Here is a 24,918-nt window from a genome sequence, read left to right on the forward strand (position 1 = left end):
CCAGTACTGATTCCAATTTTACTCCCTACTAGCTGTGCCCTTGAGGTAACTGCCTACCTGTTCCTGGCTTCAACTCCAAAATAGGGGTAAATAATATTTGCCACCCACCCTGGGGCTACACCCACCATGGAAGCTGGATTATGTAACATAAGTGAGGAAGCCTAACATCATGACTAGCAGATAGCAGGAGCTCAGCTAAGTATTTGTCCACCCTTTCCTCCTAAAATTGGTAGACTTAACTCTCAGCTCCTAATTAAAAAAGATTTCAGGGACGCCTAGGTGGCTCAGTCGGTCAAGCGTCCGACTACTTGATTTTGGCTGAGATTATGATCTCACAGTTTGTGAGATCGAGCCCCGTATTGAGCTCTGTGTTGACAGTGCAGAGTCTGCTTGGGACTCTCTCTCTCTGCCCTTCTCCATCCCTCAAAATAAATAAACAAACCAAAAACAAAAACAAAAACAAATACAAAAGACAAAAACAAACAAACAAAAAGATTTCAAATCCTAATGAAGACCACAGACAGCTTTTCATCATGGGAATGCCCTGGATAGAAACATCATATAATTATAGAATGTCAGTGGGCAGACACTGACCTCAGAAATCAACTAGTCCAGCTTCCTCATTTCATACCAAAAAAGAACTATTCCAAGAGATTAGGTTAAACCTAAATTATGCATTTGGTTTAATGGCAAAGTAGGATCGTAAATGTAGTTTCTAGGTAGCTTAGACAAGTTTCTTTATAGTACTCCAAAAATTATAATACACACTTTTCTAAGATAAAGAAAAAAAAAACAAAACACCTTACCAGGTTATTAGAGACAGGAAATGCGTATTTCATTAGATTCTCAAATATGGATCTTCTTGTCCGCCCTTCAGGTTTATGAGCGAACCGTAAGTTCCGAATATCCTAGAAAAGATTTAGGATCCAAGTCATCTGTAATTGTTCACTTTTTATTGAACAAACACATAAGGTAACTGGGAACTATCTTGTAAAATGTTAAGACCTATGAATGTGGGATACAAAAATAGGACAAGAGCTCCTGGAGACAGGGAAATCACAATGCCTTATTGAAAGGCATTTCATTTGAAAGAAATATTCAAAACCACAAGGTACTCTAATTTCCAGGCTACTGTGCTTACTCATCTATTTATTTAAAGTTCTTTAATAATGTTTATAACTTTCCATAATGCTCTTATATATCTTTCATTTTATTCAGAGGACAGAAATTTTATTTCTGTGTATTTACTCAAGATAAGCCAGTAAAGGAGACAGCATCTGATGCAGGCACTAGAGATAAAAGATATTATATCTGAAATTTACTATGACTGATACACAGCTCACGTATGTCCTTCCCCTGTGAAAACCCATTTTGTCATCAATTTCCCTATTAAAAACCTGATTAGCTCTTGTTATATTTCATAAGTATCTTCATTCCCATTTTGCCTAGTGATGACTTTCCTATTTATGACCCCTTCCCAGGACTCATTTTCATTGGATCTTTGTAAGCTTCCTGCTACTAGACTGATAGAATCAAACTCTGCCTAAATCTCCTTGTCTACTCCATGTCCAAGTTCTTTAACCATCTCCTAACAGGTGAATTCTCAATTGTTTGGTTGATATCATGTGGTCTCTAGAGTCAGATCTAAAGACCAAAGAGGCTCCCGTTTCTGTTATTTGTCCTCAAGCAATTTTCTGTGCTCAGGCTGAACACAGATATTATGTTCTGGTTTACTGGCATCTTAACTGCACTAAGGAAAACTTGGGGACTAAGAACACTTTCAAACAACCCATTTTATCTAGGTGTTTTATAATCTAGAGAGAATTCAAACTATACCCAATCCTGTAAAACTGAATACAGAGACTACACTACAATGCACTTGCAGTACATGAATGAGTAGAACATTTAATTAGAAATCTGACCCACAACTAGGATGCTAGTTCTACCATATTATAAAACAAACATGTATGGAAATCTAAGCTGATACCTTGTTTTTCTTCAGTAAAAATCTTTACCACTAGTAGAGATATTCAGAATCGCTCTGTCAACCACACAGCTATCTAAAAGTACCACAGCAGGGAGCCTACAAATTTACTCTATTTACTGTTAGATTACAGAAAAGTGACCAGGAGACAACGTGCCTGACACATGGATGAAAGCTAAACATGCCTGACACATGGTTGAAAGCTACTGCACTCTTAGATCCCTTCTGACTACAGTGGAAAAGCACAGGAGCGCCTGGGTGGCTCAGTCGGTTAAGTGGCTGACTTCGGTTCAGGTCATGATCTCACAGTTGGTGAGTTCAAGCCCCACGTGGGGCTCTGTGCTGGCAGCTCAGAGCCTGGAGCCTACTTCAGATTCTGTGTCTCTCCCTCTCTCTACCCCTCCCCTGCTCACGCTCTGTGTCTGTCTCTCAATAATAAATAAACGTTAAAAAAAAAAAAAAAAAACAGTGGAAAAGCATAAAAATAATTATTAAGTCATTACTTTTATTACTAGATACACAAAACTTCTAAGAGTAGCATAAGAAAGGAACTTGCTTTTACTCTTGGCACTGGCAGAAGAACCAAAAAAAAATTAAGGTGATCTAGAATTGACATGCGCACAGGTATTAATTAGACCACATTAAGAACAGCAACCAAAGAAGTGGCACCTGATATGAAAGATCTATGACTGACCGGAGTGGTGAAAATCTAAAAGTCTAAGTTTCATTCAAATATCAATGCATTTAAAAAATACAAGTTAGACATCATCAGGGAAATGCAAATCAAAACCAAAATGAGATATCACCTCACACCTGTCAGAATGACTAAAATCAAAAACTCAACAAATAAGTGTTGACGAGGATGCAGAGAAAAAGGAACCCTCATGCACTGTTGGTGGGAATGCAAACTGGTGCAGCCACAGTGAAGAGTGTGAAGGCTCCTCAAAAAATTAAAACTAGAACTACCCTCAGATCATAATCGTATTACTGAGTGTTTACCCAAAGAATACAAAAACACTAGTTCAAATGGACCTGCACCCCTATGTTTACTGCAGCATTTTTTACAATAGCTAAACCACAGAACCAGCCCAAGTGTCCACTGGTACATGAATGGATAAAGAAGATGAGTTGTGTGTGTGTGTATGTTGTGTGTGTATGTGTGCATGTATATATTATTCAGTGTTAAAAATGAATGCAATCTTGCCATTTGCAACAACCTGGATGGATCCAGAGAGTATAATGCTAAAAGAAACACCATATGATTTCACTCATATATGGAATTTAAGAAACAAAATAAATGAACAAAAAAAAAAAAATAGAGAGAGAGAAAGAAACCAAAAAACAGGCTCCTAATTATGGAGAACAAACTCCTGGTTACCAGAGAGGGGGTGGGGGGGGGGTGTTAAACAGGTGAAGGGGATTAAGAGTACACTTATGATGAGCACTGAGTAAAATATGGAACTGCTACATCACTGTATTGTCCACCTGAAACAAATACAACACTGTATGTTAACAACACTGGAATTAAATTTTTTTTTTAAAGATAAATATGATAGGTAAATGCTCTGAGTTAGAGAACATTCATGGCAAAGGAAAATACGGGGACGAAAATAAAACAGAGCCAACCATGAGGAGAAAAAAAGGATAGGAGTTAGATAAGAAAATAGAGAAGGTCTATAATGTCAAGTTTTTCACACCATTTTTTCAGAAGCAGAAAAACTGTGAGACTGGAACGACAGGTGATGACGAATACATCAGAGCTGGCTCTTCCAGTACGAAGGCTCACCCCTAGGTTTCTGTAAATTAAAGGTAATCATTTCTACCATCCCTACTTCAGGATTTTTTGAGGCTCAACATGAAATAATCAATGTCAAAGTCACTTGTATTGGGTCCAAAAGAATTCAAGCCTAATTCATGAGAGACTACCTTTTATTACTCCTAATTGTTGTTTTTGTCTTCTAGAATGATGCTTCAGTATGAAATCTATTTGACAGTTTGGAAACCAGTTTCTACACACAGGTTCTATTTAATAGAAAGCTTTTCAAACCAAATCAAAATTGCACAAATATTATAACATTTACCTTACACACAGTCTCTAGTCCATAAGAATTTTCACCTCGACTAGAAGCACCACCAATTTTTTCTACTCTACTTATCACACCAAGAGAGGCATCTAAAACAAATGGGGGATCCTAAAGGAAGGAAAGAAAACAGCAATTAAAATGGAACAATTGATATAATGATCATAATTAGAAATGCTTTAATTAAAAATGATCAAAAATGGACAAAACTACAAACCACACACAGAAGTACATGTAAAAAATCTAGTCCAACCAGTCTTACCCGTTCCATGCTTTTAAAATATAACCTGTAATTCGTGACAGTCAGAGTTCCTCGTACAGCACCAGTGAATGGACATATATAAGTCACATCTTTGGCTGCAAAAGCAAAGAGTCCACAGTTTACCATACATTGTGCACTTTTAAAAACTGCGCTCTCATCTTTTCACAAGTAAAATAATTCTGATTGCTATTCTAACCTGGGCTCAAAAATCACACAATCAGTGACTCAAACAGAACTCAGAGGTCAAATCCAAGCTTCCGACCGCATAGCAATCTGGGGAAGGGATGTAGAGGAAGTGGGAAGGACTGAAGAGGCAGAGAAAACACTTGCCCTTAGACAAAAGAGCAGGCTAGCTCCCCGCTGGATAAAGTTCTGTGTGGGAGTTGGAGTCGTGGCTGAAGGGTGATAGTGATGGTAGTTAACAAATGGAAATGTCTCAGGCCACAGACACCAGTCATCTTATAGTTTCTAGATCACCTCCCCAATCTGCTGGGCTTCTGGTCCGTCTAATTTATCAACATCCCTCCAAAAATACATCTGGAAGATCGAATACCAGAAACTCCTGACCTGATTATGTTTACAGGGAAAATACTGTAGGAGAAATGCAATGTATTCGAAATATAATTTCTTAGAAAAATAATAGAATAAGAGGACGTTGTATTTCTGACCAAGCTACTGATGTCAAACTTTGTAGAGAAATAATCACAAGCATTGTTCTATTACATGATTAATGATGAATCTACACAGCATTATGCTTTTTTAAACATCCATTAATGAAGCAGGATAACTCAGCTACCACTAGCTCAAAATACTATTTAATATGGTAGAGTTCATAATGCCCACTATGAGCTTTTTTACATCTTAAAATATTCATAAATCCCTGTGATGTCATTATAGCAGCAAATGAGCAAACAGAGGAATATCTTCATCACTCCAAGAAAGTAAGGCACAAGCAACAGCAACAAATTGCTAAGAATTGTCCAAGGGGCTTCTGGGAGAACTTAGGGACATAAAATACGTATTAATATGGTATTGCAACTTCCTGACTTGGCTTTTTACTCACCACTTTGGAGGACTGAATGCTTTGTATGGAATCTGAAATGAGACTGACCTTACAACAAACATTTCTAACCTTCAAAATAGTTCCCTTGGGAATGTTCAAGTATGAGCTACATTTTTTAAATCACTGTTTCCAATGCATGCTTCATTTAGAGGGAAGCTTTTAAAATTAAATAAACCCATCATTAAGGAAAGATACATAAACTTGCCTTCCATACATTTTCTTGCCCTTATAAATTTTTACCTCAATGAGAAAAGCTTTACTCAATGCTACTAAAACATTTCTGGATTCTTTCCAGACCCAGTTTCTTTACTCACACAAGAAAATCAATCTCATTATTCTATATGCTACTGCAAGGTATGTCCAGTGTTTTTGTTACACCTGACCCTTTATTCTAAAATCATGCATAAATTTATGAAAGTACTTCCAAAATTGTAAGCAGTATACATACACAAAGCGTTTCTATGTTACTATTATCATCAGTCATTAGGTTCTGCTCCGTTCTGCCCACTTTATTGTTCCTCCTCAGGCTGGTGGCAGCTAAGTCACAATGAAGAGAGAATTTATGCCTATCAGGGTCTGTACCAAGTAGATGAGAGATTATGACCAGGAACCATTCCAGAGAAAATGGCAATGGTAACAACCAGCATGGATGGCTTAGCACTGCATAGTTTATAAAGTATTTTTCACCTGTGTACTTCCTTTAACCTTCCTAATAAACCTTGCATATAAGACCTATAATTACACTTACAAAGTTTAGATGAGAGTACCAGGGCTCAGAGAATAGCCTAACGTTTCAGAACTAGTAACTAAGATTAAGACTTGAATGCGGTTCCTCTGACTACAAATTCGAATCTCTTTCCATCACGTCATGCAAAGCTAAACCACTAATATAGCGTAATCTGACTCCCGTGTTAAAGGTTGAAAGGTTGTAGTCTGGAGTTATCTCTACTCCTGATAAACCCAGGCCACAATACTCTGATATTGTTACCTCCTTAAAGCATTCAGGTGATGTTCCTAACACTACTCTAACTTTTAAAAAATTAAACTGCAGATTTATACTAGACCAACTAAAAATCAAATGCCTTATCTACATGGATTAACATATTCTACATTACTCTAGCCTTACACTTTATATTAAACATAAATTTTTCACGTAAGTCTACATAGATTATTTTGAATCAGAATATTTAATAGATTAGGTATTCCTCTGAATTTTGCAATACTAATACCACCTAGTCGTACTGAGAGATTAGATTTACCAACCCTCTCAAATTTTCACCAAGTTCACAGAGGAAAGACCCATAATAGTTTCGTGAGGTGAGCTAAAGTGACCTCGTGAATACATATTATAAGGATATAAAATATACACAAATATAATATATGAGAGCATGCAATCTGTACAGAAAGAGAGGCACACACACATACTCTAAGTAATACATCGAAGGGGAAATCCATCCAGCTGGAGGATCAGAAAACATCGAAACATCGAACATGGAAAACATGTTCCAGGAACATCGGCATGTGAGTTGTGGTATCCTTTAGGTGGGTAGAGAGAGAGAGATGGCGCTCAATGCAGAGGAAGAACCGAACCCAAGATACAGAAGTGGAGAAGGAAAGTACTTTTGGGGACAAAGGTAAATATACAGTCTGGCTCTCTCTACAGTGATACACTGTATCACACACTCTTCACTCTGCAAGTTCCCTCCTGGGTTCCTCTTTTACCAAGTATTGTAAACCGTTTACTAAAGCCATGTTCTTGGCTCCCTCCTCACTATATGCTCCAAAGGTTAATTTCCTCCTCTCATTTTGAATGGATATCTATGTTCTGATGATTCAAATCTGGACTTCTAGTCCTGAACTCTCTCTTAAGCTCCTATCTCCACTTAATACCTTCACTTGAAGTTTCTCAAAGGTACCTGAATTCAATATACACATATATGACATCAATGACTCAGGACAGTTGAGAGAAAAAGAGAAATTCAAGAAATTCTTAGAGATTGAGTCCTCTGGATCTCACTGGATGTCAGAGTTCAGAAAAAAAGTAGTAGTCCAGGATGATATATTGAGATTTCTGCTTTGAGTGAATGGACAACTGGTGTTAGTACTAACAGAGGGAGAGAAGAAAAGAAAAGGAGTAAATTTAGGGATAAAGGTGATGATTTCAGTTTGGGAGATGCTGGGTATAAGGGACATCTATAGGATATCCAAGGGCATGTATATAGGACACAGGCATTTGTTTATATGCATTAGGAAAGAAGTTCACACTAAAAACAACACATTTTAGAGTCATCAGTAAATATATGGTAGGTGGACCTACTAATTTAGATATGGTCAACCAAAAAGAGCAGGTAAGAGGAAAAAGGGAAACAGATCAAGGACAAAGTCCTAAAGGAGTATCGCTATTTAAAGGAACAGAAGCCAACGAGAGTTGGAGTGGTAACTTCAGAGTCTTTGATAAGGTTATTTATCACAGTGGAAATAGCATGTACTTCAGGCTCAGAAGAGCAAAACACTGTCAGTCATAAGACTAGCTGTAACATTACTAGCTATGTAATCTCCCTATGCCTTAGTTTCCTCATCTACAAAATGGGATTAATGTCTTTCTCAGAAGATGTGAGGACGCTTACATGAGACAGTGGGCATTCAATAATGATAACCATTCTTATTATGTAATGTCCAATGCTGATAACATAGAATACTAACCTAGTAGCTCAGCAGAACAAGAACTTAGGGCATACACGAGGCTGAGCAGGGAGCAAAAAAGAAACTGGGGAGGTATTCAATCAAGAGTTAAAAGCAAAAAGAAACACGTATCTTGCAAGAGCGAAGGAACTAAATGTACGGTAGGCAAGCCTTTTGACTTTCTTATTTTTACACGAGGGAATGACACCTCGCCAGGATAAATTAAGCATTTATTAAGTCCTTTTAAAAATTATAATTGATAATAAATGAAAGGTGGTGTTTCATTGGCTAGGAAACCATTTACTTTATTCTCTTAATTACTTCTTATTTCAAGAGCGATGGTATTTTGTAGATTACCACACACATGTAATAAAGTAAAAGCCTAAGTACCAAAAAACAAAACAAAACAAAATTAAATGCTTGTTTCCAGTCCATACAATAAGTTAAGGCTTAGTTCTTTAGGATGCAAAAGAAAAGCAGCCATAGGCAAAAGGTTTGCTTTGCAATGGAGAGGAGATATTTTCATCCAAAACTCAGCCTAAGTTTATTCAGAGTAGAAAAAATAAAGGAAACAGAAAGAATGTGTTTTGAGAAAAATTACTTGTACAAAGTGACAAGTCAATGTTTTATCTAGGCAAGCCAATATCTTACTGCAGTCATTTAAAATAATGAAGCTTTCTTTAAAGAATTCCGTGACAGGGAGCGCCTGGGTGGCTCAGACAGTTGGGTGGCCAACTACAGCTCAGGTCATGATCTCTTGGTCTGTGAGTTCAAGCCCCGTTGGGCTCTGTGCTGACAGCTCAGTGCCTGGAGCCTGCTTTGGATTCTGTGTCTCCCTCTCTCTCTGCCCCTTCCCTGCTCTCTGTCTGTCTGTCTGTCTCTCTCTCTCTCTCAAAAACAATAAACATTAAAAAATTTTTTTTTTAATTAAAAAAATAAAAAATTTAGTGACAGTTGACAAGAAAAAGCCACCTACTTTCAACGAATGTAAAGCAAATGAATGTAAAGAGAAGCAGCAGGGTGTAATTCAATATGTATGTTTCCCAGTAGTCCAAGTACACACATGACCAGTAAGCGTAGTAGATCCAGGCTTATAGGACACACCAAATGCTAGGAAGACTGGCAGTAATGAGTGCAGTCAGACATAAGGTGTCTTGGACAGTGAGGCTGCTCTCTGTACACGGAGAGTATTGAACAGTCTGTATCCTCAGAAAGGAGAAGGAAATTCAACAAAAAATACCATTACAGACCCATGTCTTTAATATTTTCTCCTGGAAGCAAGGGTGGTTCTTCCATTTCTGCTAATTTGTTAGATTCCCTCAGGACCTGGAACGGAAAGGGGAGGAGGGAGCAAGAAAAGAAACATGTTTTATTCAAAGGCCAATTTTTCACACTGTATCACACACACTACCTGAAATCAAATTACAAAAACTATGGTGCTGGCACGTGCCACACGTGAAGCTGCTATTTTTCTACAGGGCATTTACTGAGTGCCTACTTCATATGAGGTACCATACAAAACAGTTTACGTGTTTTCTCAATGAATCAATCCCACAACAGCCCTATAACTGTAGGTCTTATTATCCTCATTTTGCAGATGAGGGAAAACAGGCCCGAAGTGACCATTAACTTCTTCAAGGCCACGTGGCTGACAAGTCACTATCTAGATGTGAATCATAGTTTAGTGGGCTGCAAAGCCCATGTGCTTTCCATTAAACCATGACCAGGGGCCTTAGTGCATTTAAACTCAGATAATATCAAGGTCTTATGCGGATCTAATGTTTAGAGAATTTGGAAATGATGGCGACAAAGTATCTTGTTGAAAAAGAGGTATTAATATATTACAATCATGACCAACAACTGTTATTGAATAGTTAGCTTACAAAGGATGCTACACTGGATTCCAAGGATGTAAAGATACAGATACACGGTTGCATAATGGTTATGAAACAAGCAAGACACATACACACACATACACACACACACACAATTGTCATATGCTAAATATAAATACATCCCCCTAGCTACCACAAGCCTCCCCACCTCCACCTCTTACACTTCTAGACAATAATCTTTATTGTCTCCAATTTTTTAGCTCATGTTAATTCCTCAACATCCCGTAACGTGGTTTTGCCACCTAACCCAATCCTTCCGGGGAACCCACTTTCTTCCCAATAACTTTCTCATTATTATAGATAATGAACATTTCTCAGTCTTTATTTTTATCTCTCAACTACATCTGACCTCATCTAGAACTTGCCTCTTTTTTTTAATGTTTATTTATTTATTTTTGAGGTGGGGGGGGGGGCAGAAAGGGAGAGAGAGAATCCCAAGCAGGTTCAGTGCTTTCAGCACAGAGCCCAACTCAGGGTTCGAACCCATGAACCATGAGATCATGACCTAAGCCAAGATCAAGAGTCAGATGCTTAACTGACTGAGCCACCCAGGCACCCTAACTTGCCTGCTTCTTGAAAGCACACCATCCTGTTAAACTCTTCCTTCTCTGACCATTCTTTTTCAATAAGCTTTATTTCCCTTTCCCCAACCTTCCCTGTTCTTCAGAGATTTGTCCACACCTCACTTTACTCACTTCCTGATATCTCGTTACCTATGGCTTCACCTAACTTCGGTCTATGCTGCCAGCTCAGATTTTTCTTGCACTCTAGGTTCCATTCAACCAACTGCTACTGTTCCTCCCCATCCAGATGTCCCCCAAACACCTTGAACTCCACAGATCTCAAGCTGACCTGTGTTCATACTTCACAAACGACACCAGCATCCATTTCGTTGCCTAAGTCACATCTGGGGGAGGGCTGAGCAGTGGTCTCTGTGCAGACTCAGGCCTTCTGCTTCAACCTTGACTTGTTTCATTAGACTGAGAACCAACACCACTAGAAAAAAGATTCCCAAACACTTTTTAAGTAGCTTTTGACTTTTATTTCCTTTGATCCAAAAAGCAGATGTAGAGTCTTCAAAAACAGGTAAAAAGGAAGAAAAAACAATGTATTGCAGCCACTTTAAAGGTCACCTTCTGCAGGCCCTCAAACTCACTCAGGGCTCTCCTATGCATGAGCTCCTATCTGGCACTTACCACACCATCTACTTTCTTGCTACCAGACTCTGAGAGAAGAGGTGTCATATCTTAATACACTCTAAATACCGAATAGAAATATAACATGGACCATATACGTGATTTTTAATTTTCTAGTAGTCACATTAAAAAAGTAAAAAGAGGGGTGCCTGAGTGGCTCAGTCGGTTAAGTACATGACTTCAGCTTAGGTCATTATCTCACAGTTCGTGAGTTCGAGCCCCACATTGGGCTTTGTACTGACAGCCCAGAGCCTGAAGCCTGCATCAGATTCTGTGTCTTTGTCTCTCTCTCTCCCCACTTGCATTCTCTCTCTCAAAAATAAGTAAACATTTAAAAATTTTTAAAGTAAAAAGAAACAGGCAAAACTGATTTTAATAATATCTTTAATTTAATCCAGTAAATAAAAAAATAAAATGACAATAAAAGTATTGTCATTTTGGCATGTAATATTTTTCAAAGTAGTAGGAGCACCTGGGAGGCTCAGTCAGTTAAGCAGCTGACTTCAGCTCAGGTCATGATCTCGCGGTTTGTGAGTTCAAGCCCCGCATCGGGATCTATACTGACAGCTCAGAGCCTGGAACCTGCTTCAGATTCTGTGTTTCCCGCTCTCTCTGTTCCTCACCTGCTCATTCTCTGTCTCTGTTTCTCAAAAATAAGTAAATGTTAAAAAGAATTTAAAAATATTTTTTTAAAAGTAGTAATGGGACATTTTATATCCTTTTATTAATATATTTTTTTATTTTTTTACACTCTAGAGTGTATTTTATATTATAGCATATCTCAATCCAGGCCAGCTACATTTCAATCAGCTATATTTCTAGTGGTGCTCATACTGATCAGTACTAACCTAATGAATCTAATCTTCCTGATGATCAAGCGTTCTTTAGTTTAAGTCAGGTGCTTAGGGAAGATTAGACAAAAGGGTTAGACATTATTGTCATAGCCCAATGCTCATCTAAGGCCAATAAAGTAGGAACTACAAAGAACAAATTAATTCTGTTTAATAAACTTATAATCTAACCAAATTAATATACTTTTGAAAGTTTAACAATTTGTTTCATAAAGTAACCTTAATGCAATACCCAAAGAACTAAAATATATACACACACATATAATTTTTTATATGCCACATTCTATAACTCCTAAAAGGTCATATTTTTGAATGGCATCTAGTTGCCAGTTCCTGATACAGCATTTTATGAAACCATAAAAAAAAAAAAAGGAAAGAATGAAGACAGAAGGAAGGAGAGACGAAGGATGGATGAGGCAATGAAGAAGCAGAAAAACAGGATAAAAACTTGCAATATGAAAATATATAGACTTCCTGGGTTCAAATCCTGACCATGCCACATGCTAAGAACTCTTGGGCAGAGTGTTCGACTCCTCTCTATGCTTCACTTTTCCCACCTATGAAATGATAATAGTCATGGTACCTCACAAAAATGTTAAATGAGTTAATACATTTAAAACATTTATACCAGTGCTGACATATAATATATACTTAAGTGTTTCTATTAATCGTCATAATAAAAATTCAGACCAACAACTGATAAGTGGAATCTGGTAAGAATTTCTAATTATGAAAACAACAGAACTGGATTGAAAGATACAAGTAATAACTAGCACACAGTATACAAAAGAACAAAAATCAAGCATGCTACACATGTGAAAGATCATATGAAATGTTTTATCTTTTGCCCATCATCTAACCACCTGACTTGGAAATACAAATATCGTGTCACTTACAAAGCTGGGCAACAGTTGCTATACTGCACAGGTATACATCCTCGTAGCTGCCACAGTGTTGTTCCCATGACTTACTCTCTTCCTGTATTTCTACACTCAGAAGAACACTGCACACCCCAGAAAACGTGTGTTGTAAACAGAAGTAGAGAGGAAGGCAGTTGTGGCACAGACACACAGTAGTACAGAAGGTGTAAGGTTTGTAAGTAAAGCTTTATCAAGTGAGAGGTGAGACCAGGAACTCATGCAGGCAGTCACGTTGAGAGCCATAGACTCTCTCACTCTTGTTCTGATGAGAATGTCAGAGAACAAGGCAACGAAGGGAAGCAAGTCAAGATCCCATTATCTGCCCAGAAAAGCTGCCCCCAGATGACAGATTTTTAACAGAAGGCATGCCCTAGAGGATATACAAAACAACTCACTTTAGAGCTGAAGATATAAAAAGGAACCCAAGTAAACAGAGCAGGGCCAAGGGCAATCTGGACCCTTTGTTGGCAAACACTGACTATGAACAAATCTACCCTTAAATAGAAGAGAAACAACAGGGCCTAGGAAAAAAAAAAAAAAAAAAAAAAAGATTATTTGACAAGGACAAGGAGTACCAGCTTGAAGCTCAACAAAAAAGTAGTCTTCTGAAAAGAATTCTTTTAGGCGTTAGTAGAGACATTTACAAGCTATCTGGCATACACCCAAAAGGAAATCAACCACATTCCCTAAGAAATAAAACAAAGATATAAGGACAGACACACGGAGACTAAGAGAAATGGTAAGATAAGGAATGATTGCAAAAATTAAAAACGTAGTAACAAAATTTGTGTTGGAAATCATAAAGAACTGAGTTGATTATTCAGAAAACAGCATTTATGTTGAGGACAAACATGAAAACTGCTCTAAGAATCTGTAGGAAAAACAGATAAAAGAGGTTAAAGTATCAATAAAGGAATTCTATTTCCTGAAGGAAAAAAATCAAGAGCAATAATCCAATACATAAGTGAAGAACATGCTTTTGAAATGAACACAGGTTTTCTAAGTTTGTTGATCAAAATAGTTTACCATGTTCCACATAAAAGTCAATGACAGATAGGTCTAAGTGAATCACAGCAAATTTTTTGAACTGTTAAGAATTAAGACAACCTCTGAGAATACAGGCCAAAACAGAGAGGTGGGGGAGGGGGGGATGTCATGTACAAAAACAAGATCAGGTAAGCTTCAATTTATCTGGTAAAACTATATTCTAGAAAACAGTAACAAAATGTTATCGGATCTTTGTGAGAAAAATGCTGTGACCCCTCTGACATCTTTGACAGCAACAGGAAGTTATTCTCAGATATGCCAGGCTACCAAAAATATAACCCACATGTCCTGCTTTTAAAAAAGAAAAAAAAATTACCTGAGGTGGTAATTAAGCTGAAAAGGGGAAATCAAAATTAAAACTTACATATAAGAAATGCATGGTATATAGTGAAGACTTCAGTTTTCCATGTTAACTACCTTCCTGCCCCCGACCAAAATCCACTTACCGCCACCATAGTAACCTCTCTGAATCTTAGTTTCATCATTTATATTATCGAGATAATATCAACATCTACCTTACAGGTTTGTGAATATGAAATGAGACAGCTGCATCATAAAGGGATTTGCAAGGTGCTATTAAAATGTAAAAAACACTTATTCACTTAAGAGAAGCATCATTGTAAGTTTTTACATCTCTTTCTACAATGGCCTAATCACATGGTGCTTTGTTCCTCTGCTCTAAAATAGACAGGGATTAATATTTGAGACAGCATGTCATAAATTTCCCTAACCCTTGAACTACTAACTTTTAAATTCAGCTACAAAACAGCAACCATCTTACGATTCTAGAGAAAACACCAAGAAGAGCGATATCATCACGTCATCACGGCACCGTAAGATGGACCTCATTTTTTTTGCCCATTCACATCTAAAATTTGGCATCTATCCATGAGCAACAACAAAAAATGCCTCCATGGGAGCAATGGAATCCAGCACCATATGTCAGGGGACCCTGGAGGAGTCTCACCCACTTGTGCATCAGGTAATAGGCAGACAGAACCTGGTACAGGCTGTGGAAACCGCAGGAGCCTGTGAACTGACTCCAAACCTCCAACCTAGCTATAGCACCTGGAAAACACTAACTTGGGCAGACACCCATGGATGAGAAAGACTTTACAGAAGTCCAGGACTCTGGAAGAGAAGTTCCAACACTCCACTGGAAGGAAAAGGAAAAAATAAAGTTTTGGATATATAAAAGTTGGTAAGAGGAACTTTGCCAGCATCACCCCTCCCCACAAGGTTCCACAGATCAAAGAAAAAGCAGGTGAGGGATCCTTCCCATAGGGGAAAAGGGGAGCAGTGAGTGCCCAGCTTCTCCAGCAGGGGACACTGCTAAAGAAACCCGTCTCTCTTCTGCGGCACCCAAAGATTTAAAACAAGAGCTCCATGATGTGGGGGAACGGAGGAGTTCAGGAAAGAGCCAGATAAGAATTTCAGAAGGCATTAAAGGGATGAAGTTCTCCATTCTGGACTCCAAAAGGAAGCCCACCCATGAGTCACTGGGAAAACCTCCTCCAAAGATGCCCTCATCTAAGCCACAGGAATGCTCAACATCCCAAGTACCAAGTCAATGACCTCCTCCCTCTGCAGCCTACAAAAGGAACCCCCATCAGGCTATCAGCAGACTTCTCAGTGGTAATCTAGCCAGCAGAGAATGAAATGATATATTCAAAGTATTGAAAGGAAAAAATTGCCAGCCAAGAATACTTTATCCAGCAAAGGTGTCCTTCAGAAATAAAGAAGCAATAAAGACTTTCCCAGAAGAACAAATGCTGAGGGAGTTCATCACCACTGGATCTGCCTTAAAAAAAATGCTGAAAGGAGTTCTTGAAGCTGAAATGAAAAAATACTAATAGTAACATGAAAACAAAGCAAAATATACAACTCACTGGTAATGGTAAATATAATAGATTCAGAAAACTCTGATTCTATAATAGGATGGTATGTAAACACTTAACTATATTATACAGGTTAAAGGAAAAGAACATTAAGAATAACTGTAGACAGTATAATTTCTTCATAAATACACAACAAAAAAAGAGGTGGGGTGCCTGGGTGGTTCAGCTGGTTGAGCATTGGAATCTTGATCCTGGCTCAGGTCATGAACAGGTTCATGAACTCAATTCCCCCATAGGGCTCTGCACTTGTCTCTCTCCCTCTCTCTATGCTCCTCCACCCCCTTGCAAAGAAATTTTTAAAACTTAAAAAAAAGAGTTAAATTGTGACATTAAAAACAGAAAAGTATGGGGCTCATGGGTCGTTCAGTCGGTTAAGCGTCCAACTTGGGCTCAGGTGATGATCTCGCAGTTGATGAGTTCAAGCCCTGTGTTGTCAGGTTCTGTGCTGGCAGTGTGGAGCCTGCTTGAGATTCTCTACTCTCTCCCTCTTTCTCTGCCCCTCCCCCACCCACGGTTTCTCAAAATAAATGTTAAAAAAAAAAAACTTTAAAAAAAAAAACATAAAAGGTTTCATGCAATCTCTATCAAATTCCCAGTGGCATTTTTCACAGAAATAGAACAAAAAAATCTTAAAATTTACACTGAACCACAAAAGACCCCAAATAGCCAAACCAATCTTGAAAAAGAACAGAGCTAGAGGTATCACACTTCTTGATTTCAAACTATATTACAAAGCTGTAATAACTAAAACCATATGGTACTGGCATAAAAACAGACCCAAAGATCAGTGGAACAGAATACAGAGCACAGAAATAAACTCACACATATACGGCTAATTAATTACAATAAAGTTGCCAAGAATATACAACGGGGAATGGACATTCTCTTCAATAAACGGAGCTGAGGAAACTGGGCAGCTACGTGCAAAAGAGTGAAACTGGACCCTCTCTTATACCATACACAAAAATCAACTCAAAATGGATTAAAGATGTGAACGTAACGTCTAAAACCATAAAACTCCTAGATGAAAACACAGAGGGTTTTAGTTCCTTGACATTGGGATTGGCAATGATTTTTTAGATCTGATACCAAAAGCAAAGGCAACAAAAGCAAAAATAAACAAGTGGAACTATACCAAACAAAAAAAGTTCTGCACAGCAAAGGAAACCAGGAACAAAATGTAAAGGCAACTGACTGAATGGGAGAAAATATCTGCATATCTGATAAGGGGTTAATATTTAAAATATATGAAGAACTCATGCAACTCAACAGTGTATTTGGAAATTTTTATGATAAAATATTAGGTGGGGGTGGAGTAAGGATTTTAAACTTGACCAGTCATGTAAAGGAAAATTACTGCAGGTCTCTGATAAAGGTAAATGGCACAGTCAAGAACATGTACAAAACTAAATATGATAAAGATGAAATTATAATAATCTAACAGAAAAATATCAAAATCCTGGATTACTCTGTGGTGGTAGAAATAAAGAGGAATATTTGACACTTGTTGGAAGAAGTGATCAAATTTGACCCTAGATTTATGAAACAAATACAAGCAATTATTTGAGTAATACTGGATGGTTTTTACTTGAGAAGAACTGTATTCCAGATATGTCGGTAATGGAAGAAATGCAGATTCAACAAAGAGAGGAGTCAAGGTCAAAACAAGAGGACCACGCAAAAACAACAGAGGTCTATCTTCCTAAAATGGGGGCCGGGGCACGAAAACAGCCAAGCCAGACTGATTCATTAGGTTTTTCTGCATTAACATGGACATATCTTTGGTGTAGAAAAAGTCATAGAACTCTCAGATGAGAGGAGGAAAGAAATCCCTTGGAATACATAAAACCTGGTACAGATGAGATCCCAGCCTGCCTCAGGAGCTCTGGACGCCCATCAATAAGACAAGATGATGTAAGGTCTGCTCTTTGGTACCATTTAATATAATATTTAACCATTTTCTTATTACCAAGAAAAGTCTATTCATCATATTAAAATCTTACTGGTGAAAAAAAAACCCTACCAAACAGACTAAAATTTGTAATTCTTTTATTCCCAAAACATAATCAGTTCAGTTCTGCTCTCTCTCCAATGATGTTATTGTTCCCCATTTTCTTCTATGCCCACTTAATCAAACTATTTTCAAACTGCTCAGTAACTTTCCATGTGACTTTAAACTACCTCCCTTTCTCTCCCTCTCTTCCCCTTTCACTCCAATCAGGAAATTACTATAAAGGAAATTCAGAAACCTTGTCTATAATGATGATCTGGAAGGGAGCAGATTTATGGGTCAGTTTTCACATGGAATGTCAGATGACAGAAAAACAGGAAAGAATATTTTGGAAATCTGCAAAACACTACATTATAATCACCTAAAAGGGAACAATGAGTCTGTAGAAATTACAAACTATCCTCTCTAGTTTCTTTATACACTCAAACTGTGAAGGAAAAAATTAAGTATCCATTCTTCATTGGATAATTCTTGTAAAAAACTTTTTTAACATCAATTTTACTTTATTTTTTACACAACTTGACTGACGAACCACAAAGTAGGCAAACAAACCATACAAACAAAATACTGAACGGGTAGAGCCACAAACTGGCATCTGGGATAAATCTTATTGGTTACATATTTAAAAGCACAAATTTGAGCACAGGATAGCCCTTTCTTATTATAACACTGCCAAGGACAATCTGGTTTTCTGTTGAAACCACAACTACCAAGAGCTGGATAACATATCACCATCAACGATTCAACAACAAAAAGGGTAAGTATCTAAAGAGGAACAGTCTGGCAAGCACCATTTCATGCTATGAGTTGAACTGTTGTGCCCTCCTCTCCCCAATAAGGATAGGCTGAAGTCCTGACTGACAGTCTATGGGGATGTGACCTTATTTGGAAATAGGGTCACTGTAGATATAATTAGTTAGGATGAGGATATACCGGAGTAGAGTGGCCCCTAAACTGATATAACTGCTGTCCTTATAAGACACAGAGATACAGGGTGAATGCCATGTGTAGATGGAGGCAGAGATTGGAGTGATGGACCTACAAGCCAAAAAACACCAAGGAAAATTGGCCTTCACCAGCAGCTAGGGGAGACGTACAGAACGGATTCTCCCCTAGAACCCTCGGAAGAAACCAATTTTGTCCCCTTGATTTCAGATTCTAACCTCCTAAAAAAAAATTATTTCCCATACTCTCAACACTTCTGACACTGTGGGTTTTTCCACAGGAAACAATTCTCCAATTCTCAGTGGACACCAGCTGGGTGTCCCGCACTCCAATTATTACATTAACACCCGCAAGTAGCACAGAACCCACGTGCTAAGGGCTCAGTCCACAAGACTGCCCCCACTTGAAGCACCAATCTCAAGCCCTAGACTGTCACCTGTACTTCTGACCAGTCATCCATGAATCAGGTTCCCATGACTCCCTTCCCAGGTTCAATAATTTGCTAGAATAGCTAATAAAACTCAGGGAAACACTTTACAAACTACATTTGCCAGTTTATTATAAAGGATACAAGTGAGAAACAGCCAGGTGGAAGAGGCCCAAAGGCAAAGTACAAGGTAAGAGGATGGATGTAATTTCCATGCCCTCTCTGGACAGACACATCATCGCCCTCCCAGCACCTCTAGATATTCACCAGTCCAGAAGCTCTCCAAACCTCTTCAGTTGGGATGTTTTTACGCAGGCTTCATTACTTAGACATGGCTGATCCAATCACTGGGCCATTAATTATTAAATCAACCTCCAGCCCCTCTCCCACTCCCAGAGAAGGGAGTGGGGCTAAAAGTTCCAAACCTCTAGTTGCTTTGGTGAGGTTTGCTTCCCCCTGACAATGAGGCCCCCATCCTTAGAGGCTTTCCAAAAGTCACCTGGCTAACATTAACTCAGTATGGCTGAAAGGGGTGTGTTGTAACAAAAGATGTTCCTTTCACTTTTATCACTCTGGGACTGTTTCAGGAGCCAGAAACAGAAACCAAGTATTAGAATAAAAGATCTTCCTATGGCTTTTATCACTTAGTAAATTACAAAGGTTTTAGAAGCTCTGGCCAGGAGCTGAGAATGAAAACCAAAATATATATTTCCTATTATATATAGCACAATATCACACTCCAGAACTGTGAAAAAAATAAATTCCTGTGTTCTAAGCCACTCAGTTTGCAGTGCTCTGTTATAGAAGCCCTAAGAATGAATACACCTAATATCAGGAAAATTTTTCAACTTTGAATCTTGAATCAAATTTTTAAAAAATTTTGTTAATGTTTATTTATTTTTGAGAGAGAGACAGAGCGTGAGGGGGAGAGGAGCAGAAAGAGACCCAGAATCTGAAGCAGGCTCCAGGCTCCTTGCTGTCAGCACAGAGCCCAACACGGGGCCCAAACCCATGAACTGCGAGATCATGACCTGAGCTGAAGTCGGATGCTTAACAGACTGAGCCACTGGTGCCCTTTGAATCAAATTTTGAATGCAAGCTTTTCATAACTGTGAAAACTTGGAAGCAACCAAAAAGTCTTTCATACAATGAACGGATAAGCAAACAATGGTACATCTATGCAAAGAAACATTATTCAGTAATAAAAAAAAAAAAAAAAAAATGAGGGCCACCTGGGTGGCTCAGTTGGTTGAGCCTCTGACTCTTGATTTTGGCTCAGGTTATGATCCCAGGGTCATGGGATCAAGCCCCACATCAGGCTCCATGCTGAACATGGAACCTGCTTAAGATTCTTTCTGTCTGTCTGTCTGTCTCTCTCTCTTCCCCTCCTCCCCCTCTCCCCCTCTCACCTGCTCGTGCTCTCACTCACTTAAAAACAAGGTCGGGGGGGGGCACGGGGGGGCTCAGTCAATTGAGCAACTGACTCTTGATAATGGCTTAGGTCGTGATCTCTCAGGGTCATGAGATCAAGCCCTACACTGGACTCCACACTGAGCAGAGTCTGCTTGGGATTCTCTCTTTCTCCCTCTCTCTCTGTCCCTCTCCCACTCGTGCTCTCTCTCCTTCCCTCTCTCTCTCTAATTAAACTTTAAAAAAATGGGTTATCAAGACAAAAGAAGAAACAGAGGAACCTTAAAGGCATACCATTAAGTGAATGAAGTCAATCTGGCTATGTGTTAGAGGATTTCAACTATATGACACTCTGGAAAAGGCAAATGTATGTAGACAGTAAACAGATGAAGGGTTGCCAGGGGTTCAGTGAAAGGGAGGGAGAGACAAATAGGTGGGGCACAGACATTTTAGGACACTGAAACTACTATGCAGGATACAGTAATGGTGGAAACGTGTCACTATACATTTGTCAAAACCCACAAGCTGTGCCACACAAAGAGTGAACCCTTATGTAAACTAGGGATTTTAACTAAGAATAAAGTATCAGTATTGGTTTATCAGTTGTAACAAATGTGCCAAACTAATACACCATGTAAATAACAGAAGACGGGGGAGGGGTATTATACGGCTGCAGACTATTTTCTTATAACTGAGAACACTAAAAGAACCACAATAATGACTACTATCCATTAGCAACATCATTTTATAACAGAAAGCAGATATTTAAAACCAAAAAGTTAGGAGGATATACTCTTGTAATACAGAACAGTCTTTCCTCGACAAAAGATGGCTCGTAACAGAATATCTGTCAAAAATGAAACAGAAGTAGATAAGTAGACCGATAAAATATTATCTCAATTACTTTCATTTCGCCTCACACCAAGGAAAATATCATGAACTGGCCTAGTTAACGTACTGCTTTTAGAAGATCATTATTCATTCAGTGTTTCTAATACCCCAGAAGAGAAGTAGTAGTGCTATTCCCATTTATAAATGGAGTAACTGCCCCCTGTAGAAGTTAAGCAACTTTTCCAAGGTGGCATACACCTTGCAACAGCAGCTGAACTTGAACAGAGGTAGGACTGTCCTAAGATTATGATCACAACATAACAGCATCCTAGAGCAACCTCACAGCAAGCAACTGACATGACGGATCGCAGGCTGAGAAAGAGATCAGGACCAGAGACAAGGGGTGGAAGTCATCCATAAAGAAACAACAGCTGGAGCTATGAGAATAAAAGAGAGCACAAGGAAGAAAGAAGAAGGGAGCTGGGAGGTGAACAAGGGCTGAAGGGAACACTGTGGTCACCTCTTTGGCTGAGGAGAAAGGAATAGGAAAGTGTACAAGGGGCGGGCATCAGAAAAGAAGGAAACCAAAATCTGTCATCAGGTTTGACATCTGGGGCCATCATCTTTGACTTCTACCTCCCCCTGATCTGCAACATTCAGACAGCTTTAACACATTACAGCCACATCCTAGTACCTGTCCTTTATCAATTTTCACTTGGAATCATTCAAAGAGCCTCCAAACATGTTTCCTCGTTTCCATTCTACTTGCCTCTAATTAATACTACCTCCTTGTGTATCCACAGCTTCTTTACTCCTTCCCCCAACAATTCCCAACAGATGGGAATTTGTTTGACTCTTGATTTTTTAACTGCCTTGAATATACTTTCACATTAACACATGGAGATCCACCTCTGTTTTCCGAAGAGTGCATAGTATTCAATTAAAAACATATACATTAGTCATCACCCCACCAAAAGACATTTCTATTGTTTCCAGACTTTTGTTATTACAAATTTTAGAATCAGCTTGTCAAGTTTTAACCATATTACTTACAGAATAAACAAAAATTAAAATCTGAACAATATTGAGCATTTCTTTTTTTTTTAATTTTTATTTATTTTTGAGAGAGAGAGAGAGAGAGAGAGAGAGAGAGCGAGCGTGACCTGTGGAGGGGCAGAGACAGAGAGGGAGACACAGAATCAGAAGCTAGCCCCAGGCTCCAAGCTGTCAGCACAGAGCCCGATGCGGGGCTTGAACTCACAAACTGTGAGATCATGACCTGAGCTGAAGTCAGACATTTAACCGACTGAGCCACCCAGGCGCCCCTATTGAGCATTTCTGTCAAACAACAAGGTATGTCTTTCCATTTAAGTATTCTTTTATATTATTCAGCAGAGTTTTAAAATTTCTACATATACCTTAAGTTTACTCTTGGATATTTTATATTTTTTAATTGTTCTTATAAATAGGATCTTTCCCTCCCTGATATTTTATAAGTATTTTCATAAGAGAAAGCTGTTGATTCTTACATATCAAACTTGGCTTTTAGTATGTCCATTATTTTTTTGTTGAAGGATGGACATGACGACTAGGTAAAAAGTACTTAATACGGAGGCCTTCAGTGATGTGGTGGTAAGGTGTGGAGGTGGGAGGGGAAGTGTTCTGTAGTCCTAGGACTAAGTCCTATAGTTGTCAGTCTTTCAGTGAGCTTGTGCCCCTGGGTTGTGACACTCACAAGTTCTTAAGTCCCCACACCCACATCTCCCCAACCCTGAAGGTGGCTGACTAGGGGGTACTAGAATTTGTATTTCTCTTCCCCCAGGCAGAAGACTAGAGGAGGCTGGAGTTGGGGATTTCCCTTCTCCCAGGTCAGGTAGGCTCTGACAAAATCAGGCAGGATAGGCTAGTAAAACAGTCTCTCTCAAGGGCAGGCCTTATCCAAAAAACAAACAAATAAACAAACAAACAAACACCATTTTGGGGGTGCATGGGTGGCTCAGTCAGTTGAAGCATCCAACTCTTGATTTCAGCTCAGGTCATGATCCTGGGGTTTTGGGATCGAGTCCCACATCAGGCTCTGCACTGAGCATAAAGCCTGCTTGAGATTCTCTCTCTCTCTGCTCCTCTCTCCCCCCTTCTCTCTCTAAAAATAAATAATTTTTTTTAAAAAGAGAGAGAAAAACAGAATGTTTTGAACATATTTCAAACTGGCTGTTTTTCCCCTCCCTCTGCCGAAGAGCAACAGAGATTTTTCTCACTCCTCAGTGTGAGAACCTGGTAGGGTTTTTGTAGGTAAAACTCACATAAGTATGTAGAACTAGTGTAGGGGTTCCCTGGAGTTCTTAACTCTCAGATTTGTCCATACTGAGCCCCTAGCAATTCATCAATTACAGTTGTTTTGATACTGGTTCCTGAGAAGGTTTCTGCTTGTGGGTTTCTGCTCTACCCATCTGTCCCATTTGGAGGTCAGCTATCTGCCCTGTGACCTCAGTTCTCTGAAGGACCTAAGAAGAGTTGTTGACTTTCAACTTGTTCTGCTTTTTACTTGTTAGGACAGAGTGATTGATGACTTCCAAACTCCTTTTTATAATCAGTCATTCAATTAAAGTCTTTTGTTTCCAATAATTTTCACTCAATTCTGATTTCCAGGAAAAAGATATGCTTATTTTGCCTCTTCCTTTTCAATAATATGCCTACCATGCATTTCTCTTATCTAATTGCATTGGACAGTACTTACGTGCAATGTTCAATAACACAGGCATGACAGCAGGTAATGTTGTCTTGGTCTTTAGTGGGACTACTTCTACTAATTTAATATTTTACTATTAAGCAAGATGCTTACATAAGTATTTACCTATTCTTTTCTAATTAAAAGTTCTAAAAACCTGAAATAGATGTTGAATTTTGTCAAATACCTTTTTATGTGCCTTTTCTCTATATATAAAGATGATTATATGGAATCTTGTGTGTGTTATAACAGAAATTCTATCAGCAGCACTTTCATTATGCTTAATCTTGAAGTCTGAAACACTTCTTGTCTTCTCCAGAATTAGCACCATGTTAATTAGCATTCCACTTAATTAAATAACCTTTAGGTGCATACATTTTTCCTAATCTCCTCAATATCAATTGAATACAGTCAATATTATTTCTGTTGCATCATGAACATATTAAATATGCTTTCCCATTTATCAGCTTTTCATACTTTCTAATTTTTAAACAATCTCTATTATGTTTCTATTATAATTATTTGGCTCTTTTTACTAAAAATTTTAAGATATTTGGAGATTTTATTCTTTTAAGCCTTAAGGGGGTTAATAATATCTTCAAACCACATCAAGTTAATTACAAACCCAATGAACACACTATAGATGGAGTACAGTAGGCAAGACATTACTTACTAGAGCCTAGCCAA

The 24,918-nt window shown here is 38.5% G+C and overlaps 1 protein-coding gene across 4 annotated transcripts in view; it reads right to left on the reverse strand.

Annotated features, from left to right (window-relative positions):
- Positions 1-24,918, reverse strand: part of MTMR2 (myotubularin related protein 2) — a 116,915-nt gene that overhangs the window by 41,387 nt on the left and 50,610 nt on the right. For 3 of the 4 annotated variants that reach the window (XM_019450156.2, XM_019450155.2, XM_019450157.2), the window contains 4 exons: positions 9,323-9,398; positions 4,328-4,422; positions 4,066-4,176; positions 807-908 (listed from right to left, as the gene is read on the reverse strand). In XM_019450156.2, coding sequence (XP_019305701.1) covers positions 807-908; positions 4,066-4,176; positions 4,328-4,422; positions 9,323-9,368 — 354 coding nt within the window. In that variant the 5' untranslated portion in view covers positions 9,369-9,398. Of the gene's footprint in view, positions 1-806; positions 909-4,065; positions 4,177-4,327; positions 4,423-6,815; positions 6,835-9,322; positions 9,399-24,918 lie in introns of those variants that run through there. The other variant, XM_019450158.2, reaches the window with a different exon arrangement.

The sequence above is a fragment of the Panthera pardus genome, unplaced genomic scaffold (assembly GCF_024362965.1).
Source record: "Panthera pardus isolate Hobbes unplaced genomic scaffold, ASM2436296v1 HiC_scaffold_12, whole genome shotgun sequence".
Lineage (NCBI taxonomy): Eukaryota > Metazoa > Chordata > Mammalia > Carnivora > Felidae > Panthera > Panthera pardus.